General features: G+C 40.2%; 1 protein-coding gene and 2 long non-coding RNA genes across 4 annotated transcripts; 2 read left to right on the top strand and 1 right to left on the bottom strand.

Moving 5' to 3' along the window:
- The first annotated feature begins 3,152 nt into the window (after nucleotides 1-3,152).
- On the top strand, nucleotides 3,153-4,707 carry LOC309702672 (uncharacterized protein). Of its 2 annotated transcripts, XM_082527272.1 has the most exons (6): nucleotides 3,153-3,224; nucleotides 3,380-3,534; nucleotides 3,625-3,724; nucleotides 3,836-3,946; nucleotides 4,032-4,066; nucleotides 4,371-4,707. In XM_082527272.1, exons 1-6 carry the CDS (start codon nucleotides 3,182-3,184, stop codon nucleotides 4,521-4,523), a joined length of 597 nt encoding a protein of 198 aa, XP_082383398.1. In that variant the 5' UTR covers nucleotides 3,153-3,181; the 3' UTR covers nucleotides 4,524-4,707. The 2 variants fall into 2 exon arrangements, with proteins under 2 accessions (XP_082383398.1, XP_082383397.1); XM_082527271.1 differs by having other exon boundaries at nucleotides 3,380-3,724.
- A 13,772-nt stretch (nucleotides 4,708-18,479) lies between these two features.
- LOC309693279 lies at nucleotides 18,480-19,121 on the top strand. Its single transcript, XR_014272606.1, has 3 exons — nucleotides 18,480-18,551; nucleotides 18,636-18,766; nucleotides 18,911-19,121. It is a non-coding gene; the product is annotated as an uncharacterized lncRNA (long non-coding RNA).
- A 2,680-nt stretch (nucleotides 19,122-21,801) lies between these two features.
- Nucleotides 21,802-22,401, bottom strand: LOC309692414. Its single transcript, XR_014272305.1, has 3 exons — nucleotides 22,220-22,401; nucleotides 22,044-22,105; nucleotides 21,802-21,941 (listed from the first exon to the last, which is right to left on the bottom strand). It is a non-coding gene; the product is annotated as an uncharacterized lncRNA (long non-coding RNA).
- Nucleotides 22,402-25,419: the final 3,018 nt, after the last annotated feature.

Below are 25,419 nucleotides of genomic sequence, written 5' to 3'. Positions count from 1 at the left end.
TTGAGCTATGTCTTCAGTGTTGGAAGAATCAGAAGACAAAGTTGCATTATGAATGTGACCCACAAACTCTTGCTGACTGGCAGACTGGGAGGAGATAATTGTAAGTCTGATGTGCTAAATTCAGCATGCCAGCATGCCAAATGAAACTGAAACTGGTTGTTGTGACTGTTGTTCTCATCCCCGTTATCACAGCTATGGCTGTAAAACTCTGGAGATTTCAGATAGGTACTTGATGAAGACTACGGTTAGATCTATTTACGTTGTACCAAAATGATAAACTAATCCAATAGCACATTCACAGATGGTGTACAGTTATTTTTGGTAAATGGTATGTCATCCAGATATGGGCCAGGTCTGGCAATGATGGCACTGTTTATGTGATGGCATGCCACATCTGGCCTGATTGTGGTTTATGTGGCCCAGGCTCATAGAAAACAGGTCTGGCCCAGATCCGGCATCAAGCTGGCACTTCTGACTGACTGGTGTCATGGAGGGTGTCTGTCAAAAAGATGTGGGCCAGGTTTGGCAATGATGGCACTATTTATGTTCCTATTTTCCTATTTTAGTTAGAAGACCCAAATGCCATGTTGCAACACTATACTGCTATGGTAGCCAACGTTTCAAATGCAAGGGTTTATGCATGAGTGTACACTTTATCCAAAACCTTGTGAGGGTTTACTCATGTTTACTACTGGGAGGCTGTAGCTCAGGAGGAGGTCACCTACTAATCGGAAGGTTAGTGGTTCGATCTCTAGCTCCTCCAGTCTGCATGTCAAGAGTGTGAATGCAGTTAGGAAGCACTCAGTTTAGAGAAAGTGTGTGATTGGGTGAATGTGGCATGTTGTATAGAGCACTATGAGTAATCCATGAGAGTAGAAAAGCGCTATATAAGCATCAGTCCATTCACTATCTGAATAAAGTTTCGTCATGCTACTTTTGCGCTATTATGTTCCGGCACATGTTGTTATTAGTTGGCTTGATTAAGGTACACATTAGGCTGACATCTGGGGCCAGAGCTGAAACTGTTCTGGGCCAGCACAGGTCCAGCAGTGTGTCTGCAACTGGCCCGTGGCTGCACACAACTTACACATGGCCCACATACCGCAAAAAATGACGGCCCTTTTGTGGCCCAGATCTACTTTGCCAGAGGTAATCCACACATGGGCCAGTTTGTGAGTCTGAAGGTTTGGGACCTGATTGACGTGAGGCGCTGACGTGAGGACACCTGTGGCCCTGGTTTTCCTGAAACAAGAGGATCTAGCGATGGCTTCCAAGGGCAGCCAACGATTCATTGCTATGGACCAGGGTTGTAGTGGTGCACAAAAGTTACAGTTTTGTATATAAGCTAATTTATATAACATTTATGTAACATTCTGTCATTTATGTTAAACAATGAGAATATTCCAATGTGTCTTATTCCTAATGAAACAATAGTGGTACCAATACTTCCAACTTATAAAGGCAGCTTATGTAGGGGAGGCTGGTCTGTCATGACTGATGAGATCATCAGTTTGCCAAATCTGAAGACATTTTAATGACAACTGAATCTCTGTGACTTTTACTTTCCAGAGTTAAGACAACAAAACACGCCTTTCAGTTTCATTGTGAAAATGCCTGTTTGGAGACCTGTGATGCAAATCTGTGTTTAAAGCACTCTGGGTCAGCTTCTGTTGTTATCTGTAGTAGACTTGACAGTCAGCACAAAAATGTTAATATTATGTTATTTTATTATGTTGCGACATTTTTCATACTGCATGTTTGAAGTGTATTTGTTTAATTTCCAATAAAAATATTTATTTAACACAATGCAGTGGACTGAATGCATCATCTGAATGTCTGAACATAGTTTACAGGTAATCTGTGTGCTAAAGAAACTGCTATGATGTATCAAAACACAAACATTAACTAATGCTGAAGAACCGACATGTGTTGTGACTGAAACATCACTTCCATCATTAAATGAGCTACTTGGTTGGATCTCTGCGTCTCTGAAAGGACTTTAAAAGAGAAGCAGCAAAAAAAAAAAAAAAGCATCAAGAGGAGGAAATAAATCCCTCAGACAGACCCAGACGCCAAATGTTTTACATTGGTCACATCATTCTGAGTGAGCTCTAATCACCGCTATGCAAAAATTAACAATGATAAGCAGTTTCATAATTTTGAGATGAGTGAGTGTGGTACCAACAATCATTCCAAGTTAAAGCTGATTAAATACATTTTTGCCCAAATTTTGTGAGACTGGACAAAAAGGACCTGTTGATTCGAAAAAGTAAACAATGAGTGCACCAGCTGATGTGACAATTGTGCTCAACAAGGAGCTTCACTAAGTTGCTAATTTATTCAGGGCTGATTCAGTCGGTTCACTCGAAGAGCATTTGTGTTGCTGCATGCTAAACAAATCTAGATCAGGACACATCTTCGTGGTAAATCAATCTCACGTTGTTATTCACACAAACTCACATCACTACCCTCTGCTGTAGCAAGGTGACACTTGCACAGCCTCATATCAAAGGGTTTACTCCTCCACAGGCTGTACGTTTCAAACCCACACTAGCTAAAGGCTCCACACTGAGATGCACTTGAACCTACTAAGCCTTGCTAACATAATATAATCATGCATGATGAAAAAAGATACTTGATTATAGTATTAATACTTTATTTAGTTTGGGGCCAATAGTCTGCTTCATGCAATGTTAGCAGTTACAGAATCAACAGAGAACCTCAGCGAGTGCTCGATATCAGGAATTTTTGTCACGTATTATTACTGACACGTCTGATGCTGAGTTAAACCTTTTCAAAGAGCTGCGTAACCACTAGCGCAAAGTCTTATTTAAAACATCTAATTGTAAAGACAACAAATATCTAATATATCAAAATGATACAGACTGACTGCTTTTGTAGATGTATTTTAAACTTGAGACTGTAAGACTAAGACTGTATTTTAAAATAAGTCATCTATTAAATATATCCTATTAACCAGCATTATCTGAAATGCTGTCAAACAATAAAATATTGATGTTCTGTTCTTCCTAAAGCTTTAGGTTTGCACCATTTTCCTAAATCTGGTGGCACCGTCAGGCTGAGGAACGGTACATATAAAAGAGCAGCCCGCCTCTTTATGTAGAGATCACTTTTACTGGAGCACAGTTCAGTTAGCAACATTGCAGTGGTCATACACACAATGCTGAAATTTAAGTGGATTGCAGTTTTACTCTACACCTTCAGTAAGTAGACCTATCACTTTTTTTCCTCATACAAGAATTACATTTTGTTGAGTAATCCAAGAGAACTGAATCTTGAGACACTGAATGGCCAGTGTAGTTCATAGGTATTGTTTGGTTTTGGTGGAGTTTGAAGTTTATTTTGTTGTTTGGTTCAGGTTGGATCTCTTCCATAGTCACACAGTTTTATGCTGTGGAGGTTCAGGCTGGTGAAGAAGTCACACTGGAGTGCTCCAACTTTAGCAGACATACTGGTCACATAACCTGGTTCAAAATGACCAACAGACCCAACGTGAGCAGAATCTCATCTATGGTCAGTGCTGAAGGAAATGCTTCTCTCCAAGATGGTTTTCAAGCTGGCAAATTTAACATGACGTCCAACACCTCTGTGCTGTTTCTCAAGATCAAACATCTGGATTCATCTGACTCTGGCTTGTATTTCTGTGGAGAGTACAATGATGAAAAGACGGTAATTTCAAGTGGAACATATTTAAAGGTGCAAGGTAAGAGTGTAATTATGTTTTCTGTCATTTAAATCTTGTTATTTTGCATGACTTTTTACTGTCATAGGCAGTATATTACACAAAGTTTTATTTAAATTTTCCATTTTGTAGATGTGTTTGATGGATTAACAAATGTGATGCCTGTGATCCTGGGCAGTTTAATTGTTCTCCTTCTACTGGTCATCATTGGTCTGGCTGTCCAAATCAGGAAATTTCACTCAGGTATTTATATGATTTCATTTAATTTAAATTACAAATACAAAAGCAGAAGCGAATTACTGACGGATGGATTGTTCCTGTCATTTAGCTCAAGATGATGGACAGAATCCACAACAGAGTGAGGTAATCTATTTAAGATTTATTCTCACCAAGCAAGATATTGAACCCATTTAGGGTAACAGTTGGAGCCTGACCATACCATGCTTGAAAATGCACATTTTAAGGAATTACAGGATGCTAACATCCAAATTAAGTCTCACATATTCATTTTGGCATTGCAGTTTTTCTCTCAAAAGCTCTTTCATTTTAATGATGAAAGTTGAGTAGCTGGACCCCAACACTAGATGGGTTCCCTGTGACCTTCTGGATGTTAAGAGGTTAACAAGTAATGTGCAGGATTAGTGACTTTGAACATTTTTATTTACAGAATGTGGACTCTGATGACATGAACTATGCAGCACTGAATTTCCATCCCAAAGCTAAAATCAGAAGGCCTGTACCACAGAGTGAGCTGGACACAAATGTGGTGTATGCTTCTACGAAACACTTGAAAAACAACAGGAAGATCAGCACAGAGTGAAAGCTGTCACACTGATCTCTCGTGAGGGATTTGACACATACACACATGCATATATTCAGTCCTGTTTTTTGAGTATTAAAATCTGATGAACTGAACGGATGAACATGAATATCTCAAGGATTATAATATATAACATGATTATATTATATTTTATTATATTATAACTGTATAACACAATAATGATAATATTATTTACACTTTTCAAGCTTTAACTATCAAAAAGAAAGAAAGAGCAACCCAATTTTGGGCCATTTTCACAACTTTCTAGTTGTAACTATAACTGAGAAAATACCTTTTTTTTAGCACTATCTGAAAATTCAGTTTCTATTTGCATGTAAATCATTATAATAATATATAATAATATTAATTTGTATACATTTTTATTCTAAAGTATTATTCTAAGGTAATAAGGTAAAAGGTAAAATGAAATATGTATTCTTTTTTAAACTAAAAAGATATTTCTACTAATTAAGCAAATAGCAAACTGAATTTGTTATAACCTAATTTCACACACACACACACACACACACACACACACACACACACGACTTCTCTGAGAAATCAAGCATAACAAGCAACCACTGTTCCACACACTGTGGCGATCTTCAAACTTCATGTAAGAGATTTACTTCTCTGCAGCTTCTGTAAGTCCTGGAACTGAAATACCTACAAATCACTGATGTTATTCATTATTCTTCTCTTCTTTTGCTAATTTTTTTTCTTTATTATCAAAGAATTTATGTCTCTTTTGTTTCAGCCCAGGCAGTTCAGTTTGGTGAAGAATTCAAACTGCTCTACTGCAAACTTCTTCTCAGATATTCTGCCTTAGATACATAAACAGAAGCAGTCCTATTTGTCTGACCTACGTGCTCAGATTTTATTAACAACATTTATATCTACATTCAACAAAGTATTCAAAGTATTAATGTGATAATGGCTGTAGTAAGTAATAAATTGGGCACATCATTTTTATCATTTAGGTGGAAATAAGAATCTTAACAAATAATGTAGAGATGTGAATAAACAGGTGACACAGCATAGCAAACACAGACATTTGAAATAAATTAATGCTTATCTTTAAAGAAGACCTTTCATAAATCTCCTTACCATCTGTCACACATATACTGGTACATTTGTGTATGTTCATATTAAAGATGGCCAAAGTTTCAGATAATGAGGTCGTCTTACGTACGAATAACCCCTGTGAGTCATAAGTACAGACGGCTGATTGTTCAGAGATAAATTTAGTCGTTAAACCCTTGCATCAGTTTGATGTCACAGATATAACTAATCTCACCTACACAGGTCTGGTTGGTAAATCTACAGTTTATGAAGGGCAGCCAATCAACAGAAAGCTAGCGTAAACGGACAGTGAGGGCATCAGGAGGATTAGTTTAAAAGGAAATCATGAAAAACTGCTTCAGTAGTTGCCAAGAATAACTTTATGATGATGAGCTTAAATGCCCTCTTCTGAGAGCTATTAAGCTCTGTTGTTTAGTTGCATCTCATAAAGGGAAATCGTGTTTGACTCTTATGACTCAGCTCTTGATCTAGACTCTGATGATCATCAGGATGTAACACTTCATCTGCATGGAACAATTAAAACCAGGAGGCATGCAACAGGGGAGAAATAAGAAACTCGTGTTATCCATGCTGCAACCAGACAGCCTGAACACAACCAACTTTTTAAGATAGCGTTGATACGTTGTGTCTGTCCCAAAAAAATAAGATCGCTTCTGTATTGTGATTAAAAGTTAAGCTTGTAATAAATATGATGAACAGGATATTGTTGTCTTTATTAATTTTGATGTTGAAGGACATAAGTCAGGACATTAAAGACTGTCAAGTGTTTCTTAAGCTGAGAGTTAGATGGAGGTTTGTCGAGGAGAGAGTGAGATATACATCATGAGCAACAGGAAACAATAACACGGTGTGGTCTGAGCAAAGCTGACTTTGAGATCGTGAGGTCTGTCACATCAAATATCTGTCTCTTGTTTGTCTGTTGTTGTCTTGTTTGGGGTTTTTTTTTCTAAATAAAAAAAAAAAATTGTTTCTCAGCAGAACCACCTGTCTTCAGTATGCTATGACAGAGCAGGTGTAACGCTGGTGTAATGAGTGTTTTTTGAGTTTGGACAACTTTTCTGATGCTGCAACACAAAATTTATAATAATAATAATAATAATAAAGTATAACAATCCAGGAAATGATGTATGCAATGTTTATTGTAGATTCATATCATTTGTTGGAACATTTTCAATATAATTATCCGATAAATAATATAGCTGCGGATGCATATCCATGACACACAGTGCTTTCTCACCTCAGATGCTAAAACCCCAACGTGGTGACCCACAGAATGCAAACGCTCAGGCGTTAAGATGGCAACTTTTTTTATAGTATATTATTTATCGGATAATTATATTTAAAATGTTCCAACAAGATGAACATCATGGACAAGTCGGGTTTAGTACTGTCACGTGAGGCCTAGCAGTCAGCTAGAAGCCAGAGCTGCCTACACTGACATACCTGTCAATCAAAGTGACCAAGTCCATCATTTTAAGCCTTAAGAATGTCTAAATAGATGAGGTAGTCTTGGGGAAATTACTCCTTTTAGAGCCATATTTAAGAGGACATAAGAACTGCAGATTTTAGCTCTTTACTAGTTGGTTTCATTTTCCAGCCCCAGAAATTGCTCTTTAATTACAACTTATATATTTACTAGTTGTACAGATATCGCCCTCTAGTGGTCACAGCAATTAAAACATATCTAAGATAGTGGTAAAAGATACACAAAGTCTGTTTGGGGACCAGAATAGGTTAATTGTTTCTTTTTTTCACTACAGTCATTATTTTTCATCCATTATTTATTTTCCACCATAAATGTAACTGCAGCTCAGGGATAAACCATTAATCTTTCAGATTAAACTCCTATTGAGATTTCTGTGTATAAATGAGCATTTATTGACCTTTGCTTTTGTAAGACATTATCTATTTTTTGCATATGACCTCACCTGTCCATTATTGCATTTACTCTGTGGTAACATTCACACCAGTGCGGTATTTCTATCTATATCTTGAATCAGGTCTTCAGCTGCCTGAGTCACAGCCACATACAGCAAGCTGCTGTATCTTTTGGTGGACTTCCTGTTGTTATTTAACCTGTCTGTAAGTGTGAGATGTGGCGTGGCAGTTGCACAGCCTCAGATTATATTCTCCGGTCTGTACCAGGGTGATAGCCACAGCAAAGGTGCTGGTGCACAAGTACACAGTCTGCCTATAAGCTGCTGCTTCAAATAAGAAGCTATCTATATGCGGCTTCAGACTGCACAACCTTGGGAACCTTTACTGGTACACAATCTTTCGATGTATCTGATAAGTGGATTGATCCAGGCATGTTTCCAATTTTGTCACATTTTGTGTGGGTCAAATAAAACAGGTCTAACAGATGTGAGTGAAGTGCCCTGCCCCCACCTTCTTCAAATCAAACAAAACTGATGTCAAACGTGCTGTGTGCTGATTTTGTTTTAAAGACATTAAAAAGATGAACCTTTTGTGTGACTCCCCATTTACATGCAGAAATTGGAATATATCACATATTCAAATTATTCAAACCAATGAAGTGTGTTCTAGTCTTTGTAATAAGATATTGCGATCAGTAGTATTGAATACTGGACTGATGTCCAACAGGACAAGCACAAAGATGAGCATAACAAGGTCATTAGTAACCTTCACTGCTGTTTCTGTGCTAAGATTCACTCTAAAACTCAGAATAAAAATATTCAAATGAACCATTCCTCAATTCTGTCTTGAAAGAGATATTTAAAATTAAAGCAGTAAATAACGATAAGAGGTTTTGAGCATTCTTGTAGGAATGTGTAACAGACATGTTAGTGGCATACAGGGAGTGCAGAATTATTAGGCAAATGAGTATTTTGTCCACATCATCCTCTTCATGCATGCTGTCTTACTCCAAGCTGTATAGGCTCTAAAGCCTACTACCAATTAAGCATATTAGGTGATGTGCATCTCTGTAATGAGAAGGGGTGTGGTCTAATGACATCAACACCCTATATCAGGTGTGCGTAATTATTAGGCAACGTCCTTTCCTTTGGCAAAATGGGTCAAAAGAAGGACTTGACAGGCTCAGAAAAGTCAAAAATAGTGAGATATCTTGCAGAGGGATGCAGCAGTCTCAAAATTGCAAAGCTTCTGAAGCGTGATCATCGAACAATCAAGCGTTTCATTCAAAATAGTCAACAGGGTCGCAAGAAGCGTGTGGAAAAACCAAGGCGCAAAATAACTGCCCATGAACTGAGAAAAGTCAAGCATGCAGCTGCCAAGATGCCACTTGCCACCAGTTTGGCCATATTTCAGAGCTGCAACATCACCGGAGTGCCCAAAAGCACAAGGTGTGCAATACTCAGAGACATGGCCAAGGTAAGAAAGGCTGAAAGACGACCACCACTGAACAAGACACACAAGCTGAAACGTCAAGACTGGGCCAAGAAATATCTCAAGACTGGTTTTTCTAAGATTTTATGGACTGATGAAATGAGAGTGAGTCTTGATGGGCCAGATGGATGGGCCCGTGGCTGGATTGGTAAAGGGCAGAGAGCTCCAGTCCGATTCAGACGCCAGCAAGGTGGAGGTGGAGTACTGGTTTGGGCTGGTATCATCAAAGATGAGCTTGTGGGGCCTTTTCGGATTGAGGATGGAGTCAAGCTCAACTCCCAGTCCTACTTCCAGTTTCCAGCCTCCACCACTCTCAGCACTGGAACCCCCCAGGGGTGTGTTCTGAGCCCCCTGCTGTACTCTTTGTACACATATGACTGTGTGGCCACTACCAGCTCCACCACCATCATCAAGTTTGCTGACGACACCGTCGTGGTGGGCCTGATCTCTGATAACAACGAGACGGCCTACCTGAAGGAGATTAGGAATCTGGAGAACTGGTGCCAGAGGAACAACCTCCTTCTAAACGTCAGTAAGACAAAGGAGCTGATAGTGGACTTCAGCACTAAGCAGGAGAGGAACTACCTGACCCCCGTCATCAACGAGTGCCCAGTGGAGAGAGTGGACAGCTTCAAATACCTCGGAGTTCACATCACGCAGGACCTGTCATGGTCCTGTCACATCAACACCGTGGTGAAAAAGGCCCGACAGCGTCTCTACCACCTCAGACGCTTGAGAGACTTCCAACTGCCCTCCAAGGTGCTCAGGAACTTTTACTCGTGCACCATAGAGAGCATCCTGGCGGGAAACATCTTAACCTGGTTCGGGAACAGCACCATGCAGGACAGACGAGCTCTACAGAGGGTTGTGCGGTCAGCTGAGCGCACCATCCGCTCCGAGCTCCCTGACCTGCACTCAATCTACAGCAGGCGGTGCTGGACCAAGGCCAGGAAGATCGTGAAGGACCTCAGCCATCCCAACAACAGACTGTTCTCTCTGCTGAGGTCAGGAAAGCGATTCCGCTCCCTGAAGACCAACACAGAGAGACTGAGGAGGAGCTTCTTCCCGCAGGCGATACGGTCTCTCAATCACACCACCACACAGTACTGACCCACACATATGGTTCTTACACACACACTGGACTTTCTGGACTTTGGTTTTGCACAACACTGGTCACTATATTCTTCATTTCCAGTTAATACTTGTACAGCTGCTGTTATTGTGTATATATTTATTTATATTTAGATTTCTTCATACATTCTTATATAGTTCTATATTGTGTATTGTGTATTTTGTTGTACAGTTATTTTATTTTCAACTTTAATTTATATATTTATCTTTATCTTATTCTTCCCAGTTAAATTTACCCTTCATTCTAATTTGTGTTGTACAGCTATTTCATTTTTAACCTTAATTTATATTTTATTCCTTCCTAGTTAAATTTACCCTTTTTAATTTTTCATATTTATTTCCTATCTTATTCATAGCCTTTTCCTTTTTTGTTTTCTTTAGGTCACGAGCAGTTGTCCAAGCATTTCACTACATATCGTACTGTGTATGACTGTGTACGTGACAAATAAAATTTGAATTTGAATTTGAATTTGGAAGACACCTTCTTCAAGCAGTGGTACAGGAAGAAGTCTGCATCCTTCAAGAAAAACATGATTTTCATGCAGGACAATGCTCCATCACACGCGTCCAAGTACTCCACAGCGTGGCTGGCAAGAAAGGGTATAAAAGAAGAAAACTAATGACATGGCCTCCTTGTTCACCTGATCTGAACCCCATTGAGAACCTGTGGTCCATCATCAAATGTGAGATTTACAAGGAGGGAAAACCGTACACCTCTCTGAACAGTGTCTGGGAGGCTGTGGTTGCTGCTGCACGCAATGTTGATGGTGAACAGATCAAAACACTGACAGAATCCATGGATGGCAGGCTTTTGAGTGTCCTTGCAAAGACAGGTGGCTATATTGGTCGCTGATTTGTTTTTGTTTTGTTTTTGAATGTCAGAAATGTATATTTGTGAATGTGGAGATGTTATATTGGTTTCACTGGTAAAAATAAATAATTGAAATGGGTATATATTTGTTTTTTGTTAAGTTGCCTAATAATTATGCACAGTAATAGTTACCTGCACACAGATATCCCCCTAAAATAGCTAAAACTAAAAACAAACTAAAAACTACTTCCAAAAACATTCAGCTTTGATATTAATGAGTTTTTTGGGTTCATTGAGAACATGGTTGTTGTTCAATAATAAAATTATTCCTCAAAAATACAACTTGCCTAATAATTCTGCACTCCCTGTACATATGTGGGCTGGTCGGGGTCAGTGCATGACTCCAGGGTGCTCCACAACAGCCCACTGTACTGGCAGGCCATTTACCCTCCTCCAGTGCATTTCATCCTCACAGATGGAGGGTACCCATCTGTCCAACATCCACTCCCTCTTATCATTCCCTACAAGAGGCCAGTCCAAGGTGTGGGTGCCCAGCGCTTCAACTCTCATCAATCCAGGTCATGGTCTATTATAGAGCATGCTTTTGGAATGATGAAGACAAGGTTCCATGCCATCTTCCTCCAAGCGCTGGAGGTGCACCACACCTTTGTACCATATATAAGTCATTAGAATACATCTTTGTTTTTAGTGTATGTGCATGTATAAACACTTTATTTACAGAACGAAACATCTGTTTCAGGTCATAGCAGCATGTGCTGTTCTGCATAACATCTGCCTTGGTGTTGGTGACATTGCGGCCCCGGGGGATGAGCCCAAGGATGATGTGCAAGATGAAGGGGAGACTGGTTTGCACCACTTTGATCTTGCATCGTTCTGAATACATTTTAGTGACATGGCAGGCATTAGTCACATCAGCCCTGCAAACCCAAGAGATACATGATGCAGAAGGACAATGGAGAAGAGCATCCCTGAACACCTTGTGGAGACCACCCTGTATGATGCTCCACTCAGTAGCTGGAAACACAAACCAAGGGTCTCAGTTGTGGCACCTCCTTCTTCTTTTTGGTCCTGGTCCAGCAGATTCAGCAGCACTGCTCGAGACTTCATACTCAGGCAAATATCAGGCCTGATTAAAGGTGCCTGTGCACACTGGGACACTCAGGTTAATGGAGGTCATTAGGACTGGAGTCCTGGTAGAAGGCCTCTGCCTTAACACCTCATCCATGAGGGCAAACCAAAACTCATGATGGACCAGAAAGACCTCTTAGGACAGAGCTTGCATATGGGCAGAAATCTGTGCCATCAGAAACTGAATTTGAATAAGTTAAATTTGAATTTGAATTGCTCAGATTGAATCTGAATTGTAACTTGAATAAATGCTTTTGAAAACTGAATTTGAATTAGTCTAATTTGAAATTGAATTTATGGTTTGAAAATGATCATCACTAAATTGAAATTGAATTTTATATTTTGAAAATGAATTGATTTGCTTTGAAACTGCATTTTATCCTTTAAAAATTCAGCTCTCGAATAATTTCAGTTTCACTTCTCACCATTCAGTTTCAGTCCTACAATTCAATTTCAGTTCCAAAATTCAGTTTTTTGGAACTTACATCCGGTTCCGGTTCAAGCGCAGATTAATAGAGCTACGTTTTACTAGCGGACCGAAAGTGTTACTGACGGGAATCTACAGCGTCTTTAGCTGAATTAAGAGTTCAGAAGTCATTCGTCATGTCGAATGAACTCTCAGGTTGGTAATACATGTATAAGAACAAGCGTCATGTTAACAAATGATAGCCGTACGGTAACTTTTATGCTTATTGTAGCTGCTAGCTAAAAACGCTAATTTAGCGTAGTTTGCCCTGAATTCAGCTTTGACAACAAATATGATCGACTGTTTCTAGTAGAATTCCAAAGTTGTCATCTTGGACCCTCTCAGAGTACCCCCTCTGTATGCTTGCAGAGACCCCTACAGTAGGGAAACATGCAAAATGGTGTCCAAACCTTTGTATTTTAGCTTTATTTATGTCTTACACAGCATCCCAACTCTTTAGCTAACTTAATAACTTTAGCTAAAGTGAATAGTTAGTCTAATTCATTAGTGCAGCATTACTGGATCACCTCTGTTTGAAGTGGTATAATGTGATATACAACTATCACTGAAACAGCAAACTTTGTAAATAAGCAAACAACACTTCTCATTCTCTAAACGTTTGGCCACAGCTGTAGATTACACTATCAGTGCTTGTTCACTCTTGACAATAATTACATTTCTAAATTTACTTTGTGCATTTACAGGTAAACAATATCTAATATTTTATCTAAATGACTGCTTTGTCTTTGAAAAGGGTGAAGAGCCTGAGGCCGGTGACAGTCCAGTTCTACTCTAAGTACATCCTTACAGTGGCTCACAGGACAAGGCCACATTCTTGTCCTGCCAGAAGAGAAGAGAAGCTTCAGAGTCTTCATGCAGTTCAACCACACCTGTCATATTCCATATGACAGGGGTCTCAAACTCCAGTCCTCAAGGGCCAGTGTCATGCAACTTTTCCATGCCCTCGAGGACTGGAGTTTGAGACCCCTGCCGTATGGTGTTTATGCTGTTTTCTACCCCACAGTTACAGCATGTCTGGCTGCCTGTTCAGCATATGCAAAAATATATGATGAGTTCAAGCATGTGATGACTAAGGCCTTCCATTATGGTGTTTGTCATCACATGTCACAGACATCTGGATGATCATTTGGAATAAACTAAAAACTAAAAACTTGTTACTTCATCTTATCTTTATTATTGTTCTTATTTTACACTTTTCATTGTTAGGCATTAGGTTTATTTGCAGTAGTCCTTTCCAACTTCTTTCCCTCTTCCATGTTACTGTGGCAGCTTGTCAGCATCTATTTGGGGTTGGGAGTGGAACAGAAAGTAAGGAAATCCAAAGTGCCATTAAAACCAGGAGAGGTTCTTATATTTCAGAAGAAGGGATTAATTCAAAAGACCTCAATGCCATATTTTATTTAGGAACCCTAGAGAGCACTTTGCAAAATAACACATTCTTATAATTTCACCCTCAGATGAGCCAAGCTACGACTGTCAGGGAAGGTGATGTAGGTACAGAGCATATGAGAGTGGTTACGTTTGTCTCTTGTCTAGATGAAGGCACAAGAGGGATGGATGGCAAGGCGTAGAGATTCAGTATCTTCAGTCGACACTCCATTTCTGGCACAAACCACCTGTAAAAGATGGTCGATTTAGGAGGTGACCCGACAACTTCAGCCTGTCAAACATATTAATGGAGCAGTATGTTTAAAAAAAAAAAAATCTAATTAAGTAGAATTATTATGGTAGTTAAACACAGTGATAGTTGTATATCATATTATATCACTTCAAACAGAGGTGATCCAGTAATGCTGCACTAATGAATTAGACTAACTATTCACTTTAGCTAAAGTTATTAAGTTAGCTAAAGAGTTGGGATGCTGTGTAAGACATAAATAAAGTATTTTAGTATTTATTTATTTATTGTCATTGTCAAGAACAATGAAATTGCGTTTGGGGCTTCCATACAACCCAAAAAAAAGAAGAAAATAATAAATACCCCTTAAAACCCAAGTGTACATATTTAACCCAGTGTGACTCCAATGCAATAAGACAATCCTTAGCAATAATGTTCGTAGAAATTCAGACAAAGACCTGAGAAACATGACAAAATACAACAATGCACCCATTCAATATTATTGTACTGTGAGATATGATATCAGATATGATAGTTATCTATTTAAGAAAGAGGGGGGGGGGCAGGAGGGGGAAGAGAATAAAGATATGATGCACCAAATAAAGCTAAAATACAAAGGTTTGGACACCGTTTTGCATGTTTCCCTACTGTAGGGGTCTCTGCAAGCATACAGAGGGGGTACTCTGAGAGGGTCCAAGATGACAACTTTGGAATTCTACTAGATCATATTTGTTGTCAAAGCTGAATTCAGGGCAAACTACGCTAAATTAGCGTTTTTAGCTAGCAGCTACAATAAGCATAAAAGTTACCGTACGGCTATCATTTGTTAACATGACGCTTGTTCTTATACATGTAGTACATTTATTACCAACCTGAGAGTTCATTCGACATGACGACTTCTGAAGTCTTAATTCAGCTAAAGACGCTGTAGATTCCCGTCAGTAACACTTTCGGTCCGCTAGTAAAACGTAGTTCTATTAATCTGCGCTTGAACCAGAACCGGATGTAAGTTCCAAAAAACTGAATTTTGGAACTGAAATTGAATTGTATAACTGAAACTGAATGGTGAGAAGTGAAACTGAAATTATTCGAGAGCTGAATTTTTAAAGGATAAAATGCAGTTTCAAAGCAAATCAATTCATTTTCAAAATATAAAATTCTATTTCAATTTAGTGATGATCATTTTCAAACCATAAATTCAATTCCAAATTAGAATAATTCAAATTCAGTTTTCAAAAGCATTTATTCAAGTTACAATTCAGATTCAATCTGAGCAATTCAAATTCAAATTTAACTTATTCAAATTCAGTTTCTGATGGCACAGATTTCTGCCCATACTTGCATGCAAAAAAGAAAAATAGTGAAACAAAAGATACAAAACCGACTGGAAAAAAACACACGCTTGAAGCCTACAGCTATGTGAAACCAACAGTGAGTAACCTTAATGTCAACTTGGAGTGTAATTTTCTGTAATTATATATGCTTATAATTTTAGAAAGTTACGCCCAATTTTGCAAACAACAAAGTCATATGCAACATTTTACCTAAAAATTCAGCCTGTCAGGTTTTGGAGAAACAGGACTGGATAGGTGAGAGTTAATTTTTGAATTTATTTTTTTAATAGTGAACAAACAAGCAAAGATGTGCAAAAACAGTTTGAATAGCATGGTTTCCTCCGTGACAATCTCCCAACTTCCGAACAGTGAATTCTCCTCTTGGTCCGTGGTACAAGAAACAACTCCCTCAGCAATATTTATAAAAGTGCTCGGCTCCCCCCACACTCTCCCTTCTGGTTTGTTTGCAAAACAAGACACAATTTAGTTCATTTCTCACCGACAAAGGACAAAGACAGGTTCACCTGAGCGAGCCGGAGTTTACTGACTCACTTAGTGATCCCAAACCTCAGCCACTCTGTTTCAGGGTGAGCCTATGACGAGGATCATCAGCAGCAGGTGAGTATGATTGTTGGCAGGTGTGGCTGACTTCAGGGTGGGAAACTCTCCAGCCTTGGTGTTGCACATAAACAAGAACCTAGAGACACACATACACACAATGCAAAATCTTTCAAAATGACTGGTGTTCAAGTTCTTCCTCTCGTGGTTTCATGCTACGACTTGTCAGCCACAGAGCTTTTGTTCAGATCCCCTGATGGTTTGTGTTACTGTGGCATCTGACACACACCCAAGTCCTTCGCTGCAGGCTGTCTGATCCAAACATAATGATCATCTCTGCTGAATGATGATGATGTGATGGTTCAGTAAATTTACTGAACCAACCATTATCACAAGAAAGGCTTTAAAATTCGAATTTGCAGAGTAACCTTTTGCTTTTAAATGTATATTATAAATATAAATGTATACATATTTATTTTGCTGCACGATTTAGCTTAATCAGTTAAATCACCACCACTCTGCACAAGGTTTAACTGCTGACAAGAACAGCACTTAAACTTTCCGCTGTCATTAAAATGGACAACAGAGAAAATTTAGACGATATTGTGTAAACATGGGGTCAGAAGGTACTCCTTTTTCTTGGGCCATTACCCAGCCCTTCCCGTCCTCCTCCTTTCCCCACTGGACCCTAACTCTAAAATCAATCTGCGGTCACCTTCCTTGTATTTTACCTTTGTGTAACTGTGCTTTGAAGCTTTGCTAATCAGTAAATCACTGCCAGCGAATCATAATTCAAAAGAAAACTCAGCAGCGTAAAGTGAAGTTATGTATGAATGTAGTTTTATGCACAGCCCACTGATCTCACTTTTAGTGGAGAAATCATAATCATACACAGCAAATCCAGCATGTCCAAATTAACACTGTCGGATTTGATTTCAACACTATTAAAGTGTCTATATGGGTCCACACCAGAGAGTGTTAATTTAACTCTTTTTAGAGAGTTGGTACGTTAACTCTGATTTAGTGTTAAACACCAAATCTGTCTGGAGTTGATAATTTAACACTTGGTGTTAAGAGTTTATATATTAACTCTCAAAGAGTATTTTAGTTTAACTACGTAAGAGTTATCTTCTAATTCATTCTAAAAAGCGGGAATTTTACTGTTCTGAACTTCTAGAAATTTCTTTTGGAAATAAACATTTACTAAAAAGACGCAATGGTTTTTGAAAAACATTTATTCTGAACTGTGCACCACAATTTCAAAACATTTTCTGAAAGATGTAACAGTATATATGTTCTCACTTTCATTAGAATTTTGTTTATCAAAAGGTCTGACATAGTAAATGCAAATAACAGCATTCTCATCACTTATTTCTTCAATACAATATGCATGTCCTTCATTCATCCCTTTGTGGAACTTCAACGCACTTCTGCTCTCCCCCATATTCCATCTTCACAAGCATATCCTGTGCGGAGATTGAATAAAAATTAGTTGACACTAATTAATGGCACAAATAATCCAGTAATCAATTGCAGCACAGTAAAAAAAAAAAAAAAAAGGAATCCTCTTTGAGCCATTACTTGTGTAAAGTATTTTCCCAATAGACAAGGACACAGGCAACAGGTTATACTGAACTAAATGTAAAACCTCAACCTTTTTAATTTTTACCTAAACCGTGTGCACAAAACTCTGGAGGGATCTAAATGCTAACGTAGAACCCAGTCAGGACGTCTGCTACTGCTGTTTGCTCGTGTTGTTTTTTAAATTTTTATGGGAGATCATTTTCAGGCTTCGAGTAGCACCATTATACCAACATTTCACATTCTAGACATTGTTTTAGGTGTATTTGACCAAAGGTTTGACTGAAAATTCACATGCAAGCTTTTTTTCCAAGGCTGTGGTATTTGCCTGCAAACAATACCTTTCAGCTAGCTAAAACAGAATATTATGCTATCAGCGAGCAACATGGCTAATGCCTTTCACACAGCTTTGTCTCAACTCCAAAGAGCCACAGAAGTAAAAGCTAATAACAATTGAAACAATCTTTGAAAAAATGACTTACCAAGCATGGCAAACAACTCAAATATGTAGAGCAAAATGTTCTGAAATGGCTTCACTTCAGCTTCGATTGGAGCCGTGCTGGGGGCGGAGTCTGTGAATTTACTCTATTGGTGTCATAGCCCCTCTAGGAGTTCAGAGTTAAGAGGTCAAGAGTTAATGTTTCCATTGTAACACCTCCAGATTTGACATAGAAACACTCATTTTTAACACTCGATTTTAACTACTATCATTTTACACCTCAGAGTTACATTAAAAGAATGTGACTCTGCTTAGAGTAAAATTAACTCTACGTTTGCAAGAAGACTACTAACACCAAAACATTTAACACTTTTGAATTTGCTGTGTATCTGTCTCTCTGTATATCTGTAAGCACGGTGTGAAGGTGTGTGATTTTGTATCTCCTCCACCCGACAGCTCCACTCCAAAGTAAGTTTCTCTGCTGTTTTTTCTGGAAACTGACTACAATGATTCACGCAGAATCTGCTTGCTCTTACTCTGTGTCCCAACAAGATGAAGACAGGCCATACATCAAGAAGCCACCAAACGTCTTCATGCTTTATCCTAAGGAGCAAAGGCCAAAGGTCAAAGCTGAACTAAACGTCACTGAGAGAGCAGCTCTAAATGCAGTCGTGGGAGAGAGAGTAAGTTTGTAACTCTCCATATATTTATGCATCTCCTAATATTTCATGCCTGTGTTTGTGCATGCATGCTGTAGCTATGTGAAGTAGCAGTGTACCTGTGTATTTCTATGTGCTGAGTGTTTTTTTGTGTTCTTCTGTCCACAGTGGAAGTCACTTTCAAAGGATGAGCATAGGAAATATTCTGATCAGGCGGAAACAGAAAGATGTCGTCATGCCAAAGAAAATCCAGCGTGGTCTACCAAAGACAACTACATACGTCCAAAGGGCCAATATGCAGTTCATACATGGGCCCATCGCTGCTCTAAATGATGAAACATTCACAGCAAAGCGTTTGAATCAGTTTTTAAAATTCGAATGTGTTTGTATTTAGGGAAAAAAGAGGAAAAGACATCTCACACATCTAGCACAAGTGAAAAAACCATTTCAGTTATTTTTATTGCAAAATGTGATAAAAACAAGACAATAATTTGGTGTTTTTGTTTGTTTTGCAGCATCTGCAGTTGAATCCAAGGATGAAGCACAGCAAACCAAGAGGCTTTGTATGAGGCCAGCTGAGAGAGCCATCCACTTCCTCTTATTCAGTTGTGAAGGACCCAGATCAGCAGCCACAGCTAGATGTTAGCAAAGTGCCTCACCAGCAGTCAGTGTGTGCGCAGAATCCAAACACACAGACATCACTCAATACACCTGTGTGTCAAGGAAATCAGGTCCCCACTTCCTGTCACTGGCTGCCTCTGCTGCACCCGTTCAGCTCCGCACTGAGGTCACCTTTAACAGAGACGATCATTGAATTCAACTTGATCCTTTCACCTTCTCACAATCTCAGCAGCCCTCCTGTCTATGTGCAGACCCCGGCACTGATCTTCTATTTAAAAAGACCTGGGGCCCGTTCTTCGTACGTCGCTAAGTAAGTTAGCTGGATTTGATTGTTGACGATTTCGCGTGATCTTGGATCGTTCGGTTCCCCGACGCTCATCCGGGACTTGCTGTCATAGCAACAGAGCCGTAAGCGTAAACCTGCTCGGGAGCAGGCTTACTTTATGTAAACAGGATTAGATCGCGGCCACTCAGGTATGTCCGCCTCATGTATACGAAAGCAACAGCGATATCCCACCACTGTTTCACCAGAAATAGACATCATCAGTGTAACTAAAGATAATGCAGCACTTGATACTGTTATTGATGTCACACAGATACATACAGGTCATTTCCTAAAAAAGGGAAATGCACTATTAATCACGCTATGTCATGTAGGTGATCACGCCAGATGCAACTCATGTCAGAGTAGTAACAGCAAATTACGTCGTGTAATCAAGATGGGAGACCACGGCTATAAAAGCGAAGGTGGAAGTGGGAAGTCTGTCGCAGCCATGTCCTGTCCGTTTGTACACGAGCCACCCATTGCGGAAGGTGCAAGAGTGATAAGGAGAGTTTTCAGAATCCAACGTATATTGCGGGATAGACAGGATCCTTTAGCTCAGCGCGACAGTGTGCTCATAGAGAGATACCGATTTTCCCGTGAGGGTATCATCTACCTAACCAACTTGCTGGATCCCCATGTTAAGAGTACCACTCACCGTAGTCGGGCATTAACAACTGCACAAACTGTGTGCATTGCCTTGCGTTACTTTGCGAGTGGCACGTTTCTGTACGCTGTTGGAGACGCAGAGAACGTTGGTAAGAGTGCTGTCTGCCGGGCCATTCGCAAAGTGTACCTGGCACTCAAGCATTTCCTGGGTGCGTTTGTGGTTTTTCCAAGCCACTTAAGACCACAGGTTGTCAAACAGGGCTTTTTTGCCATTGCAGGTACAGTAAATTCGATAGTGAATGTGATGCAATCATGACCTATGTCGGTAACTGTAGCTCGATTGTCCGCAGGCTTTCCGAATGTGATTGGTACCATAGACTGCACACACATTGCAATCAAGGCCCCCCCAGGCCCCAATAAAGGGGATTTTGTCAATCGAAAGGGGGTCCACAGTATAAATGTGCAGGTGAGTAATACTAACATTCCAGATGGCAATATATAATGGGAGGAGTGTGTTCACATATAATGTAATCTCCCAGATGGTGTGTGACTCTATGTGCCATATCACAAATGTGGAAGCTAAATGGCCCGGATCAGTGCATGACTCAAGGATCTTCAGAGAGTCAGGGCTATGCACATTATTCGAGCGTGGTAAGAAAAAGAGGCTTATTCTGATATTTCACACTCATTTCGGGCCTAACATAACAGCATTTCTCCATTACACAGGGGCCTACGATGGGATTCTCCTTGGAGACAGGGGTTATGCATGCAGGCAGTACTTCATGACACCGTTCCCTGACCCCAACCCTGGGCCACAAACCCGCTACAATGCAGCTCTAGCCAGGACAAGGGCACGCATTGAAATGACCTTTGGGCAAATGAAGGAACGATTTCAGTGTCTGAAACGCCTGAGGGTTGCACGTGACATTATTGTTGCATGTGCCGTACTGCACAACATTGCCACCATCAGAAAAGAGAGGACTCCCGTGGTGGAGGTGCAGCCTGATGATGACCTCCAGCCAGTGCACTTGGACCAACCTAGTGGCAGAGCTGCACGGGACAGAATTGTGCAACACAATTTCGAATAATTAAATCATGACATAACATATTTTCTATTGACGTTTATTTGAGCATCTTTGTCTGTCTCATCACACACAAGCCAGTCATCAGTTGCCTGGAAAAACAAATCATATATACTGTGTCATGCAAGGTCATCAATAGTGCTCCGTATGAAAGTGTATTCTTACTTACTCTGAAGTTCCTTTTGAAGCAACTTGATTTCCAGTTGAAGTTTCTGCCTCATTAGAGCTTGAAGTTCGAGTTCACCTAGGAGCCTTTGTTTCTTCAGCTCAGTGTACTCCATTTTTTGCTGGAGACTTCTCTTGTAGAGCAGACAAATGTCACCCTGTTTCAATTGTAGTGACAACATTTAACGGGAAATACATGTCATATAGGCAGTAAAATTAATCACAACACTGCCCACCTCTGTATCAGCAGGCCTCTCTGCCGGCCTCTTGGCCTGCAAATCATACTGCAGTCAGACACACATGGCAGTGCACAAGTAGATGGCAATTCAGGCCAATTCATGCATGTACTCACAGGGTCTTCCTCCAAACCACAGTCATCTGACAGGGTTGCGTCACTGTCCTGTGCAATGGAAACACAATGGTGTTACAAAGGGACGTGGTACAGCCTATTGTTCTGTACAATTGGGTGGGGACAGATATATATATATATCTCCCAACTTACTATGCATGCTCCAGTCACCCCTTCCATGGGAACAGGTAAAAGTGATGGAGTGTCATGTAACACTACACACAAAGGAAACCCACAATGCCAATGAATGTCAAAGTACGAATAGCATTTTCATTAAGGCAACAATCAAATATTTTACATTGTGCAAATGGAATCATGAGCCCATTCACCAGTTATGTAGGTGCTGCTGCTACTGCACCCCGGCTTCTGGTCTGTGGAAGAGCTGCCCCCAGGGATGCCCTCAACAATGGGTCTGGTGGCATTCAACCTTAGGGCCAGCTCCTCTGCCGGGGTGTGACGAGGGGGTGCAGGACCACCACCTGTCTTTTGTTGCTCTGCCCTTTTCTTGGTTGCTGTTATACACAAACACAGGGATTGTTTCAGGGTGTCTTTTCAAGAGACTGACAGCAATATGAGTGATAGATATTACCATTCTGTAGAATGTTCTTGTATTTCACTTTTACTTGTTCCCATGTTCTGGTGGGTCCTTTTGTGGCTCTAATGTGTAGGAGGATATCATGTGATATGATTTGATATGATATAATATGATATGGTATGGTGTCATGTAATATGTTGAATTACTTACGTGTTTAATTTGTCAGCAACTTTCTGCCAGCCCTCTCTCCTTGCTTTTGCAGCCTTTGCAGTGTTCCCTTGCATTTTAATTACACTCTGGAACTCCTGAAATCCCTCAATCAAGAGTTCTTGCTCTGCTGCGGAGAAATACTGGGCGCGCTCCTTCGACATTTTCACCGACCAATCAGAGGGTTGCCGATCAATGTTTCTGCTATCGATGCGTAGCTCCTTTTACGACACCCAGTGATCTCACATTACTTCATCCAGCTGTACTAATCGTCAACAGCAGGTGTGTTCGGAGAACCGGATTAGCGAGCTCACGGTTAGCGCGATGATTTGGTCTTGGATTTGTCATTTGATCTTGGATGTAGTAAGCGACGTACGAAGAACGGGCCCCAGCCCTGCTTCTCCTGTTGATTCTACTTCATCTACATAATTTTCATCTGCAGTTACATTCTTTGAACACAGAAAAGAGCCCATCTGTTTTGCTGATGTTCAAGAAGACATGTGGTCACTGTTTGACTTTGATTTACAACCTCCCGGAGACACCCTACTTCCAGCCCCCACCCATCCACATCTGGGATTTAAAAATGCGGGACAGGGTCAGGGTCATCACCTGGGACCTACAGGATGGAGTGGCTAAACCACTCATCACAAAACAAAAAACAAAAAAAAACAAAAAAAAAAACAAGGTGGCAGCCATCTCCGATGGGGAGATGGTCATAAAAATAGCATTGTTTGAGGAGTTCTCCTCAAAAGTCCTGGAGGGGGACATGAGCTCAGAGGCACAAATCCCCCTTACGTGATAAATATAACTGCCAAGACTCAGTTTTTCAGGGTAGCTGACCTTCCAGTCCCTGAAGAGCTTATGGCAAAAGCGGAGGACCTTCTGCATTCCCTTGCCCCTGTAATGCCACTGAGAACGAGCTAAACTGTGGGGGGGCTTATGTCAGTGGACAAAGAGGTCGTGGAGGTAAGTGTTTGAGATTAGTCAAGAAAGAAACAACCATCACAGATCTATACAATCACTATTCCTGACATTGTATTTTAATTGAATTTTCAGTGTGTGGCAGTGAGGAAGGTTGTCTCACGGAAACAACTGAAAGTGGTGAAAGTAATTTGGCATATTTGAGATTGGTGGTAGATGAGCAGATTGTATTAGCTTGTAGGCTTGGTTTTGGTGTTAGTGGCTTTTCGTATTAATTAATGAAAACATCTTTTATTCTGTCATGTTTGTGATTTCAGGATTGTTATACCATGACAGTGTCTCTGTGGAGAGAGGCAGCAATGCAGCACTTTCACGTGGGAGATCACATAAAGGTCTCCCATGTCAAACTTAACCAGTCTGCTTATGGTCCGCAGCTGCACACGACCTCATTTACAAACATTGAGGTATGAAGAAGCCATATGTTTGTACCAACATGTAAAAGCAATGTAACAAAATGCTTAGAATTATAGGTTTTGAAATGTAAATAGATCCTCTGTCAGTGTTGGTCAAAATATGATATATATGTATATCTATATATGTCTAATTGTCTCTCTATATATCCCTATCGAAGATAGATAGATAATGCAAATGTAACCAACCCAAAAGGTTGATTCTGTTTATCTGGAAATAGCATTTTCAGTGGGATAAACATTTCCTCACTCATCCAAGTGACTTCTTCAGTCTCAGCTGATCAGTGGTTGTTGATCATTGGTCATGAGATTTTGCATATTGATCAAGGAACTGACTTCACAGCCCATTGTTCATTCAGTGGTGCTAGTTTCAGTCATTGTGCAAATGTACTGTTTATAAGATTGGGGGAACCTGCAGTCAGCTGAGACTGAAGAACTCGCTGGGATGAGTGATGAAACGTTTCTCCCACTGAAAACACTTCATCCAGATGAACAGAATCAACCTTTTGGTATCTACTTACAGTGGGGCAAAAAAGTATTTAGTCAGCCACCGATTGTGCAAGTTCCCCCACTTAAAATGATGACAGAGGTCAGTAATTTGCACCAGAGGTACACTTCAACTGTGAGAGACAGAATGTGAAGAAGAAAAAAAAAAATCCATGAATCCACATGGTAGGATTTGTAAAGAATTTATTCGTAAATTAGGGTGGAAAATAAGTATTTGGTCACCTCAAACAAGGAAAATCTCTGGCTCTCACAGACCTGTAACGTCTTCGGTAAGAAGCTTTTCTGTCCCCCACTCGTTACCTGTATGAATGGCACCTGTTTGAACTCATCATCTGTATAAAAGACACCTGTCCACAGCCTCAAACAGTCAGACTCCAAACTCCGCCATGGCCAAGACCAAAGAGCTTTCGAAGGACACCAGGAAAAGTATTGTAGACCTGCACCAGACTGGGAAGAGTGAATCTACAATAGGCAAGCAGCTTGGTGTGAAAAAATCAACTGTGGGAGCAATCATCAGAAAATGGAAGACATACAAGACCACTGATAATCTCCCTCGATCTGGGGCTCCACGCAAGATCTCATCCCGTGGGGTCAAAATGATCATGAGAACGGTGAGCAAAGATCCCAGAACCACACGGGGGGACCTGGTGAATGACCTGCAGAGAGCTGGGACCAAAGTAACAAAGGTCACCATCAGTAACACACTACAACGGCAGGGAATCAAATCCCGCAGTGCCAGACGTGTTCCGCTGCTGAAGCCAGTGCATGTCCAGGCCCGTCTGAAGTTTGCCAGAGAGCACATGGATGATACAGCAGAGGATTGGGAGAATGTCATGTGGTCAGATGAAACCAAAGTAGAACTTTTTGGTATAAACTCAACTCGTCGTGT

The sequence above is a fragment of the Aulonocara stuartgranti genome (genome assembly GCF_965226115.1).
Source record: "Aulonocara stuartgranti genome assembly, chromosome: 3".
Classification (NCBI taxonomy): Eukaryota; Metazoa; Chordata; class Actinopteri; order Cichliformes; family Cichlidae; genus Aulonocara; species Aulonocara stuartgranti.
The sequence above is the reverse complement of the archived record's forward strand: the minus strand, read 5'-3'. Positions and strand labels throughout refer to the sequence as shown.